General features: G+C 42.3%; 1 protein-coding gene across 8 annotated transcripts in view; it reads left to right on the plus strand.

Annotated features, from left to right (window-relative positions):
• Window positions 1-45: 45 nt before the first annotated feature.
• Window positions 46-12,914, plus strand: part of Znf329 (zinc finger protein 329) — a 33,043-nt gene continuing 20,174 nt past the window's right edge. Inside the window, exons 1-3 of one of the 8 annotated variants that reach the window (XR_007343245.1) lie at window positions 46-224; window positions 604-730; window positions 2,356-2,505. Coding sequence is in view for 1 of the 8 variants with exons in the window: in XM_048791538.1 (XP_048647495.1) it covers window positions 7,428-7,432 (5 nt within the window). In the remaining 7 variants the exon portion in view is untranslated. The other 7 variants (XM_048791539.1, XR_007343246.1, XM_015505525.2 and 4 more) reach the window with 7 other exon arrangements.

The raw sequence follows: 12,914 nt of genomic DNA on the forward strand, positions 1-12,914 counted from the left end.
CGGAGGCGGACGGAGGGGCGAGCCGGCGGGGCGGGGGGGGGCGCGTCCCCACGCACGGCGCTGAGCGTCGCGGGGGCGGGCGCGGGGTGGAAGGTCGCGAGCTCCCGCTCTCCTCCTGCCACGGCGGCTGGCGGGTCGAGCCGGGACCTTAGGGACGCGAACATCCGGGTGCCGACGGGCGCAGGCGCCGTCGCCGCGAACATGGCTGCCGCCGGCCGCCTGCGGTGAGTCCCGCCGCGCCCCTCACCCCTCGGTGCCGAGTTTCCCCAGAGGGCGGCGTGGGAGGGAGCCCCGGATATCGTGTCGCGGCGTGCCGGTCGGCGGCTTTCAGCGGGTAGGGCGCGGCGGGCCCGCGGGGCTGGCGTGTGACCCGGCGGCTGCCGTCTGCCCGGCTTCTCCTGGGCTCCGGCCGGTGGCCCGCGGTGGTCTCGCCGCGGCCTCCTGGCGCGAGGCCACCCTGGGCGCGGGCCCCCCGGACTCCTGTGGCGGGACCTGCCTCGGCGCGTTCCTGTGCGTCCGGCGGACTTCGCAGCTGCCTCCCACGGCTCAGTGGTTTACTGCTCAGCGGCTCTCCGCCGCCTCTGTTGACTTCCGTTTCTATAGAAACGCAGCGAGACTGTGCGGTGGACTCCCAGACTGACCCGCGCCCTTGCGCCCCGAGATAGCCGTGCCTTTCCTGGGGTCCATCCGTGTAGCCACGCGTAGTCCGTCTTCTGTGCTGCGCTTCAAAGTAAGTTGTAGATGACACTTGTCAAACACCTTCCTCTGCTTAGCATGAGTTAGAGTTCAGTATTGTTTCTGATTTTTTGAGGAAAAATTGACTTTCAGTGAAATGCCTAGATCTTCGTGGCATAGTCGGACGGATTTTGACAAAATTACTACCATGGAAAGATCCCTTATTCTTTGCCAATTTAAAAAATGTGGTTGGTAGGAACTAGGCTTGAAAAAAATTTTTTTCAGTATAGAGAATTGAACCCAGGGCCTTGTACATGTTAGGAATGCTCCACTGAGCAGGACCCCAGCCCTAAAAATGTTTTAAGTACCATGCTTTGTTCTTCCCTCCCCTATAACAGGTAAATTATTCTTTTTTTCTCTCTCTCTTTCTTTCTTTTTTTTTGGTAGGATTGGACCCAGGGGCACTTAACCACTGAACCATATCCCCAGCCCTTTTTAGTACTTTTTTTTGGTGGGGGGAGGTACCTGGGATTAAACCCAGGGGCGCTCGACCACTGAGCCACATACCCAGCCCTATTTTTTTGTATTTTATTTAGAGACAGGGTCTCAATGAGTTCCTTAGCGCCTTGCTGTTGCTGAGGTTGGCTTTGAACGTGCAATCCTCTGCCTCAGCCTCCAGAGTGGCTCGGATTACAGGCGTGCACCACTGTGCCCCACTTAGTTTTTATTTTGAGACAGCGTTTTGCTTAGTTACTGAGGCTGGCTTTGAACTTGCAATCCTCCTGCCTCTGCCTCCTGAGCTGCTGGGATTACAGGTGTGCCCCACTGTGCTCTGTGAATTTTACTCTTTTTCTATTGCTTATTTTCTTCTACACCTAGCTTTCCTGCTCCCTCCACTCCCTTCCCCCCAGTCTTTTATTTTGAAAGTTTTACACCTGCAAAAGAGCTGCAGGAACAGTGTAGTGAACACTTGTAAAGTCATCCAGGTTCTCAGGTTATTAACAGTTTACCACATAAGCTTTACTTTTTTACCTTTCTAAAACACATGCACACACGTTCTCTTTTTGTATTTTACATGTATACAGAGTTGCACAGGCTGGTGTGATACAGGTGAAAATTTATATACACTTTTTAAATTTTTATAATTTTGTATTTTATTTATTTATTTTTATGTGGTGCTGAGGATCGAACCCAGGGCCTTGCACGTGTGAGGCGAGTGCTCTACTGCTGAGCCATAACCCCAGCCCCACATACACTTACTTATGTTGGCTTTATCACTGAAAGTGTATTGTGGACATCATGACACTTCAGCCTGAAATATTCTCACCTGCACTTCCTAAGCACAAGAACATTCTTGAACAAAACTAAAGTGTTGTTGTGACACCCAAGTTCTGTATTATTGGTAAGCAATTTTTGTGTAATGTAAAATCTGCATGTAGCTAAGTTGTTTTGTATTTGGTTTGAACTAGAATCCAGTCCAGTCCAGTCCAGGATCAATGTTAAATTTAGTTTTCATGTCTTTTTAGTTTCTTTCAATCTGTGATCTTATTGTTGTTGCTTTTTCTTTCAAGACATTAACTTTTTTTTTTTTTTAAGAGCCAACTGGTTATTTTGTAGTTTGTCCTCTTAGTGTTCAATTGATATTCTCATGATTAAATTCAGGTTCTCCATCTTTCACAGGAAATTAAGTGAAGTCATACCCTTTTTGGTGTGCCACATCTGGAAGAACATGAAGCTCGTTGTGGTCAAACTTTGTCATGTGATAAAGACCTGTCTTCCAGGGCTCTCCACCTTTTCCCTATTGTACTTATTAAATCATCCTTGGGGTAACACTTTTAGTAATTTAAAAAAAAATTTTTTTCAATATGTGTTTTTAGTTTCTGATGGGTCTTTATTTTATTCATTTATTTATATGAGGTTCAGAGAAGCAAACAATGCCTCACACATGCTAGGCATGCACTCTGCCACTAAGCCACAACCTCATCCTCAATAATTGTTATTTTTTAATTTATGGTATGTTATTTATTCTTTTTATGTATTTATTTTTATTATAGTTGTAGACGGACAGCATGCCTTTATTTGTTTAGTTTTTTATGCTGTGCTAAGGATCGAACCCATTGCCTCACACATAGTGGTCAGCGCTCTGCCACTGAGCTACAGCCCCAGCTCATGTTATTCATTCATATATAGTCATATGTTTCAAATATTTTTTATATGTTTAGTGTTTTTTGTGTATTAAGACTCTTCATCCTGGGGCTGGGGCTGTGACTTAGCAGTAGAGTGCTTGTCTAGCACGTGCGAGGTGCTGGATTCGATCCTTAGCACCATGTTAAAAAAAATGAATAAATAAAATAAAGGTATCATGTCCAACTACAACTAAAAAAAAATTTTAAAAAGACTCTTCATCCTGATAACTCAAGAATATTCTTTACTATATATTTTATTTTAATCATACTCAAGTTTATTTGTGTGTGTGCATTTTTTTTTTAACAAATAGTTCTTTGATCCATCTGGATTTTATGTGTGTGACAGTATGTACAATTTAGATTTTGTAATTTTTTTCTCATCTGAAAAGGCAGTGAGAGGGCTGGGGATGTGGCTCAAGCGGTAGCGCACTCGCCTGGCGCACGTGTGGCCCGGGTTCGATCCTCAGCACCACATACAAACAAAGATGTTGTGTCCGCCGAAAACTAAAAAAAAATAAATATTAAAAAAATTCTCTCTCTCCTCTCTCCCACTCTCTCTTAAAAAAAAAAAAAAGGCAGTGAGAGAAATACATGTGTCTTAACTGAGGTATGAGGTTATGAGACTTTTTTTTTGATACTGGTCCTTAACCACGGAGTCACATCCTCACCCCTTTTTATTTTTTATTTTGAGACATAGTCTTGCTAAATTGCTTAGGGCCTTGCTAATTTGCTGAGACTGGCTTTGAACTTGCAATCCTTCTGCCTCAGCCTCCCCATTTGGAGGTTTAGGCCACTTTTACCATCTTCCAAATTAAGCACCAGAGTGTATTTGCGGCTGTTGGTCCTTCCCTTCCTTTCACTGACTGCTTAGTTACTGCAACCTAGTGAAGAACCTCAACTTTGGGAGTAAACATTCCAGCTCCTCCTCTTTTCTTTTTAAGGGATTGTCTTGGCTTTTTCAGGTGCTGTTCTCATTTGTGTGAGTTATAGAAATGGTCTGTCCTGCTATAGTGAGATTCTTCCAGAAATTTTCATTAGGAAGGCATTGCTTTTACAGGTGGTCTGGTGAGAGTCCTCATGGTTTCAGTATTGGGCCCCTTCATCCTTTGCACCATCTCTAGCTCCCCACTAGCTCAAGTGTCCTTTCAAGTCTTCAGTATTTTTTCAATGGTGTAGGATTTTTGTTAGTTTTTGTTTTCTATTTTTTATGGGACTTTAATTTTTAAGACTTTTTTTATTGGTTATTGTTTTAGGAAGATTTTGATTTGGGGTGTCAGTAGTTATTCAGCAAATGATTATTTACTGGGCACCTAAATTCATCTAGAAATAAACAGACAGCAATCCCTGCTGTGGCAGTGCTTATGATTTAAGGCAGTTATTTCTCTTGTTGAGCTCAGGCATTTAAAAAAAATAATTATCCCTGAGCCTGATTTAGTGTGCATGCTTGTAATCCCAGCAACTCAGGAGGCTGAGGCAGGAGGATTGCAAGTTCCAGGTCATTCTGGCAATTTAGCAAGACCCTGCCTCAAAGTAAAAAGAAGGGCTGGGGCTATAGCTCAGTGATGGAGCACTCCTGTCTTTAATAGCCAGTACCAACAAAACAAAACAACCTACCTGTTTTACCAAAGAAAAAAAGAATTATATTTAACTGAGAAGAAAAAAATGATAACTTATTATTACTTTATTATTATAGTGAGAATTTAAATTATTCTTAACAGGAATAATGTGCTTTGTGGATTGATGTAGACTGCTAAATTCTTTTTTTTTAATATTTTCTAGTTGTCAATGGACCTTTGTTTATTTATATGAGGTGCTGAGAATTGAACCCAGTGCCTCACACATGCTAGGCAAGCACTCTACCACTGAGCTAGGACCCAACCCTGGACTGCTAAATTCTAAAATAATAATTTCTATTATGTATTATGCATTTATACTCTGCCAGATACGTATATGGATGCCATGTGCATATTGTTACATTATTATTACATTATTGTTATATTATTATATCATTTAATTCTTACAGTGATGATGAATTGGGTACATTAGTGTTCTCATTTTTTACCTGAGGAAACTGGGGCTTGAGAGAAGACTTGAGTTAACAGAGCTGGCTTTTGACCCAGGACCTGTTCACATCCAGAACATGCTGCCTTGTACTCAGTTTGGCTATTTCAGAGCAGTTTTACTTAGAAGATATGAGGCAATATCTATGACTAAATGTACTTTTTGATTAAATGAGTTTAGAAACTTACTAGTGTGTGGGAATCTTATTATTAAAGAAATGGTCAGATCTCTTCTCTGCAACAGGGAAGGGGCGTGAAAAACATTTCTTTTTGTGTAAAAACATAAAACAAAATTATCCATTTGTTTTAATGTGAAATCAAAAGAAAAACTAGGTGTTGGGGCCACTGTGGAGAGAAAAGATGGGACACACACACACACACACACACACACACTGATCAAGAGGGGTAAATGTTCTACTCAAAATGCAAGGGCAGCTTCCCAAGCTATTGCTGAAATAGGTTAACGGAGCAAGCTGGGCTTTTATTTTGGAGAAAAAGTGGGGCTGGGGTGATAATGGCCTTGCATTTGTTGGCGCTTGCATGTTTGATCTAGCAAGATCTGGCAGCAAATAGGAGGCATGGAGGCTTTCTTATTAGCTTTCCTAGATGTGGGGAGAGGGCTTGAAAACTGTCTGCAAGTCAGCAATCACGCAGTAATCAGATGGGTGACTTTATTAGCTCAGGGTTAGAGTGAGTGGCAAATGATTTTGTTAAGGCATGGATTCTTTGAACAAATAAGGTAGGCATTATGGGTGGTCCACAGAGATGGTGGGAGCCATGTGGATGGGCAGGTCTGCTGAGGTCTGTCAACGTCAAGTACCCAGCATTGAGTGTGAGTGATGCTCCTGCAGGGCCTGGGACTAGGATGAGACCCTTTAGAGCTGAGTGCCTAGAATGGTGTTCTACACAAGCCCACCACATCACTGCGAAACCATTATTTCTCTTTGGAAGTCCCAAAGTGTCAGAAATGTGCCGGGTGGGGTTCTTACCCTAATAGACTCAACACACTTTTTTTTTGAGCAGCTTTATTTAGATAAAATTCACATCCCATACAGTTCACCCTTTTAAGGCATACAATTCAATGATTTTTATTATATTCACTGGCTTATATCTATCTTCCCACAGTTAATTTTGGAATATTTTCATCATCCCTGTCCCTTGCAAAAGAAAACCAATACCTGCTGGCAGTCACTGCTCATCTCCCCACCCCTCTTACCCCTTGGCAGTCACTAACCTTTCTGTCTATGCAGGTGTCTGTTCTGGGCATTTTTTATAAAACCCATAATTTTTGATTTTTAGTGTCTGGCTCTTTTTTTTTTTTTTTTTTTTGGGTGATGCTGGGGATTGGACCCAGGGGTGCTCTACTACTAAGCAACTTCTCCAGCCTTTTGTTATTTTTATTTTTGGTTTGAAAAAGTTTCTTGATAAATTGCTGAGGCCAGCCTCAGACTTGCAATCCTCCTGCCTCAACAGTTGCTGGGATTACAGGCCTATGCCGCTGCATTTGACTATATGTCTGGCTTCTTTTATTTAGCAAAATATTTTCAAGATACATCTATATTGTAACATGTGTCTCTACTTTGTTCATTATTATTGATGAATAGTAGACCAGATCAAATCTTTTGTTTCTGAAGTGTTCCAAGATAGACTTCAATGTTTAAAAGAAAAAATTTGTTAAAATGGCTTGAGTTTCATCTTGTTAGGTTCCACTTTGTAAACTTCCACCCTTGTAGTTACCCATTGTGCATGTACTAGTCTTCTAGAACCAAGTAGGTTAACCTGAAACAGCTGGCTGGGAGGAACTCTCCAGGACTTGTTTTCTAAAGAAAAGTATTTAGAGGAACAAAACTTAAACCTCCCTAGGTGTATTACAAAGTCATTCAAAAAGTAACCCAGTGAGACTTGTGAATGGAAATATGTAGTACCCAGTCAACATTCTGCTTTAAAGAGTAATAAATGCAGATGAGTTTTAAAAACAAGAATATTTCATTATATCACATTTTGTTTCTCCTTTTGCCGATTAATGGATGTTAAATTGTTTCTACATTTTTCATATTACAAATAATGCTGTGAACATTCATATTCAGTTTTTAAGAAATGGACCATTTTTGGTTTTTTTGGAATAGCTACCTTAGGAGCTGATTCTGGTCATCCTAGTGAGTATGAAATGTGATCATGTTCTGTTTTGGTTTGTACTTTTCTCTTGGTTAGTAATGTTGGGTATATTTGGTTTATTGGCCAATTGTATATCTTCTTTTGAGAACTGCCTATTCAGATCTTTTGTCCATTTAAAAACTTTGTTTTAGATGTAGATGGACGTAATACCTCTATTTCATTTATTTTTAGGTGGTGCTGAGGATCAAACCCAGTGTCTTCTATGTGCTAAGCAAGCGCTCCACCACTCAGCTACAACCCCAGCCTCTTGTTCATTTCTCAAATGGGTCATTTATATTTTATTGTTAAATTATAAGGTATATCTGTTCTATATATCAGTCCTTTGTCAGACATGTGGTTTGCCCACATTTTCTCCTGCTGTGTGATTTGGCTTTCACTTTCTTTCTTTCTTTCTTTTTTTTTTATGATGCTGGGGATTGAACCCAGGGCCTTATGCATGCGAGACAGGCACGCTTCCAACTGAGCAATATCCCCAGCCCCTGGCTTTCACTTTCTTAATGACATTCTTTGAAGCATAAAAGCTTTTAATTTTCATGTAATGCAATTTGTTAACTTTTGAGTCTTTCTTTTTTGTTGCTGTTGTTGCTTACACTTTTGGTATTATAGCAACTTTCCCAAAGAAATCAAAAGAAAAACTAGGTGTTGGGGCCTAGTTTTTATTTAGAATTTATGCCTGTGATCTTTTCTAAGATTTGTATTGTTTTATCTCTTTATTGAGACGTGTGATCCATCTTAATTTTTGTGTGATGTGCACTCTTTTTTTTTATCAATATTTTTATATATTTATTTTTATGTGGTGCTGGGGATTGAACCCAGGGTTTCATGTGTTCAAGGCAAGTGCTCTACCGCTGAGCTACAACCCCAGCCCATGTTTTTTAAACATTTTTTAGTTGGGCACAATACCTTTATTTTGTTTATTTTTATGTGGTGCTGAGGATCGAACCCAGTGCCTTGTGTGTTCTAGACGAGCGCTCTACGGCTGAGCCACAACCCCAGCCCCCATTGCACTGTTTTTGATGAGTATTTTGCAGTGTGCTTCTCACCATCTTTATATATATATATATATATTTTTTTTATTTGATGGAACTTTATTTATTAATTTATTTATATGCAGTGCTGAGATTCGAACCCAGTGCCTCATACATGCTAGGCAAGTGCTCTTCTACTGAGCTAAAACCCCAGCCCCCTATCTTTTTTTTTTTTTTTTTATTTATCTTTACGTGGTGGTGAAGATCAAACCCAGTGCCTCATATGGGCTAGGCAAGCACTCTACCACTGGGCCACTACCCCAGCCCTGCCTTTCACCATCTTGAAAGGCATTTTACAGGTAGTGTTAAATATCCATATAACTTAAAAAGTTCTAAAGCTCTAAGTTCATGCAAGGAAAGTGTTTGTTTTTAAAAACCCCTGTTTCTGTTTGGATATGTCATCTAGAAGACATAGGAACAGTCAGGTGCTAGAGAATATGTGTTAATCTTCTGTAAAGTTGGATTAGATGAAGGAGCAGGTGCTGCTGGGGAACAGAACTTAAACCTCCCTAGGTGTATTACAAAGTCATTAAAGAAGTAACTCATTAAGGCTTGTGAATGGAGATATGTAGTACCCAAATAGTGCAATTTGTTAAGTTTTTAGGTAGATGAGGATGGTACCTCTGTGGAAACAGCTCTCAGCACATAGGACTCGAGGCATCCCAGGATGTCTTACCCACAGGGCAGGGTCGGTCTCCCTGTGTCTTACCTAAGCAGCACAGTTCTCCAGCTTTGAAGTCCCACACAGGGCTGAGACAATGCTCATGTGCTTTCTTTTTTTTTGGGGGGGGGGGAACCTAGGGCTTTGTGTGTGCTAGGCAAGCACTTTACCATTGAGCCACACCACAGCCCAGCATCCTGTATATACAAAGATTTGGATTAAACTTCTCCAGTGGTAATGGATAAGAGGACAGGTTGGTTAGGGAAAGAATCAGCAATACTAGGGTCTCCAGACAAGTATGTACAGCGTCAGAGGAGGAGTAGGAAATAGAGAGCCCCCAGATATGTGAACAACATTGTGATGAGTTTTTAACATTATTTTTGCCATTGTACTGCCAAAAGTATATGAATGTATGGGAGGGGGCTGGGGAGTAGCTCAGTGGGAGAGCACTTGCCTGGCACATGTGAGGCACTGGGTTCGAGCTCAGCACCACATAAAATAAATACATAAATAAAACAAAGGTATTGTGTCCACTTACAACTATAAAAAAATTTTAAAAAATAAATATGTGGGAGGGCAACAATGTAAGATATTTTTAAGACAATCTTAATTTATGAAGTTCAGTAAGATTCTTGCATGAATTGCCTTAATGTAATGCCATTGTCCTTAATCTGTCCTAATGTCTTCTATATACTTGTGATAATTTGTTACTTCACTGTGGAACTCAGGTCCTTGTCATCTGAGAATGGCTTAGTTGGTTTAGACTGCTATAGGAAAATGCCATAAACTGTGTGTCTTATGAACAACAAAGTTTTGTTTCTTAGCGATCTGGGGACTAGGAGGTCCAAGATCAAGGCAACAGAGGCCTTGGTGCTGGGTGAGGGCCTGCTTTCTGGGTCCTGGCTTATCCTCATGTGGTAGAAGGTGGGTAATGGAGCTCTCTGAGGCTGCTGCTTTTTTCTATGACACAATTTATATATTTCAAATGGACAAAAAAATTTGTTTTATTTACAGTACCTTAAGATAAATTGCCTTTATGAGCTTTCTTTCCAGACCTTGAGATCTACAAGCATATCTAGAAAATTTACTATTGTGGAAAATGAAGACTGCCTGTAGTTTTGTTTTCCCTTCACAAATGGCTGTAACACTATCCTTTTGGTGGTTCAGGGACTTTATTATTTTCTTTAGGCATCATTAAGTCCTGCAACTCTTACAGAGTAACTTTGACGATGTATAAATTCTGTCATTTTGCTAGCCAGTTCTTGGGTCCATCACTCAATAGAACCTTTAACTCCATTCAAATTTACTTTTATTACTGAAAGGTGAGTGACTCACCCGAGATGGAGATTCAGCCAAGAGATTTATTGGGGGGCTGCCCAAAGGGAAAGAAAAGGAGAGGCAGAGAGAGAGCAGAGAGAGGAGAGGAGGAGGGCAGAGAGAAAGAGAGCAAAGGAAGAGAGCAGAGAGAAAGAGAAAGAGAGAGGAGAGAAAGAAGAGGAAGAGGGCAGAGAGCGTGAGCTTGCAAGCTTTGGCTTAAGAAGGGTTGCCTAGGCGATGTGGCCGGTGCTGATTGGCAGGGTGACTCAGGAACAGCGTGCAGATATCGTGTCCTGTGGGGATGGGTCGAGAAAACTTTTGAATTTGGCGTCCTTTGGCTTGGTGCTCTTTGGAGAGGAGAGAGAGGGGTAAGGGATTCCGTGATGTTCTCGCGAGATGGAAACTTAATTTTAGTGGGGAGTCTCTCACACACCCAATAATTAGAAATCTTACAGAAGGGATTGATTTTGAGTATTTAGGCCCACATTTCTATTTTAAGGCTTTAGTTTTCATGAATAGTTCTTGGAGGCCCAATTATCCCTGTCCTTCCTTCCTTCCTCCCTCCCTCCCTCCCTCCCTTCCTCCCTTCCTCCCAGGGGTAGAGTTCTAAGACACTGANCTCCCTTCCTCCCTTCCTCCCTTCCTCCCTTCCTCCCTTCCTTCCTTCCTTCCTTCCCAAACCCAAGACACTCAACCACTGAGCCACATCCCCAGCCCTTTTAAGATATATTTTATTTAGGGCGGGGTCTTGCTGAGTTGCTTAGGGCCTTGCTAATGTGCTGAGGCTGGCTTTGAACTCACAATCCTCCTGCCTCAGCCTCCCTAGCTGCTTGGGATTACAAGTGTGCACCTCTACGCCTGGCATCCCTGTCCATCTTGTGTCATGTCTTCATCATCTTCTAGACCTCAGCTAACTGGGACATCTCCTACTTCTTTTTGGCATTCTATTTCTTCCAACAGTTGGAAATTTCAAGGAACTTTACTCCTGAGCCAGTGGTAGTTGCCATTTTGTGTCCTTGGGGATTTTTTTATAAGGATGTCAATCCCCCCCCCCTTTTTTTTTTGGTACTAGGGGCATTTAACCACTGAGATAGATGCCTAGCCTTTTTATTATTTGAGATAGGGTCTTGCTAGGATGCTTAGGGCATTGCTGAATTGCTGAAGCTGGCCTTAAATTTGGAATCCTCCTGCTTCAGCCTACTGTGCTGCTGGATACAGGCATGTGCTGTTATGCTGGATGTCAGTCTCATTCCTGAGAGCTGCACCCTCATGATCCATTTGCCTCCCCCAAAGCTCTACCTTCTAATACCATAACGTTGAAGATGGGATTTCAGTATGACTTTTGGAAAGGGTGACATTCAAGTCCAGGCAAAAGATGTAGCTGAAATGGCTACTTATCATCAAGGAGTGAGAATTCATTGTGGGGAATGAGTCTAAGTTGAGGGCAGTATCTGGATTTGTTGTAAGCTTCCTTCTACATGAAGGAACTTCCCCTGGTGTCTTAGAACACAGTGCAGGAAGCCATCCGTGAATTACACGAGGATCTTCTCTCGATATAGTAGCCAGGGAGATTTAGGGTTGACATTGCGAAGTATCCATGGCTCTCCTGTGGCAATAGACTGCCCAATGCACATGACCTTTGTATCTCTGTTCTGTGAGGAAGATACCTCGTAGTAGCTCCGGAGATGGATGTAACCTATTGGGAATTGAACACCTTTAACCTTTTTTGGTGAAGAACATTCTGTGGAAGGCCTTTGATGTTTCCCAATGTAAATAAAGCAGGCACGGGCTCCATTTTGGCCAGAGTCTAGAAGCTTGGTCCATCTGATTGGCTTACTCATCCTGCCCCTGCTTTTGAAACTACTTTCTGTGTCCTCTGTTTTTTTTTCCACCATTCTATTTTTTCTAGCTTTTATTTCTCATCCAGCCCATTCCACCAAGGGGAACCCCATTTCCAACACCTACACTGGACGTGGACAAGAACATGGTACTATGGTACCTAAGTACGCAGGTTGCTGGTCCGCAGAATGGTCAAGGGCTGGTGTTATTGTGGTGTAGGGATCAAACCCTGAGCTTCACACATGCTAGGCAAGTGCTCTGCCACTGAGCTACTTCCCTGAACCAGTGCATTTTTACCTCCAGAATCTTTTGTTTCTGAAAATTCCCTTCGAGAGGTTATATCGTCCTGTGTGTGATGGCCTATCTCCTTTTTCAGACTGTACTTGTGAACCTGCCCTCAAGGTAAGGGTGTGCTCTGGAGCCTTATTTTCACAGGATGGCCAGAGGCTGCGCAGGCCCTGTGCATCAGGAAGGCAGTTGTGGCAGCCTCAGGAGGCTGCTGGGTGGGAGCAGCAGCTGTGAGCATGGTTCCCTGGGCAGCTGGCCCCTCCATGGCATGGTTTAAAGCTGTGGGCAGAGTAGGTGCCTGAGCTTGGTTTGGCTTCCAAGTGAATTAGGGTATTGCTCACCTCAGTTTGGTGTTCCTACTTAAGAGTTTTGGGGCAGGGTGTGGTGGCACACACCTGAAATCCCAGTGATTTGAGAGGCTAAGGCAGGGGGATCACAAGTTCAAGGCCCACATCAACAATTTAGTGAGGCCCTCAGCCGTTTAGTAAAACGCTGTCTTAAAATAGAAATTTAAAAAGTAAGGGCTGGGGTTGTGGCTCAGTGGTAGAGCACTCACCTAGCATGTGTGAGGCACTGGGTTTGATGCTCAGCACCACATAAAAATGAAATAAAAACATTGTGTGTCCACCTACAACTAATATATATATATATATATATATATATATATATATATATATATATATAT

The sequence above is a fragment of the Marmota marmota genome, unplaced genomic scaffold (assembly GCF_001458135.2).
Source record: "Marmota marmota marmota unplaced genomic scaffold, marMar, whole genome shotgun sequence".
Lineage (NCBI taxonomy): Eukaryota > Metazoa > Chordata > Mammalia > Rodentia > Sciuridae > Marmota > Marmota marmota.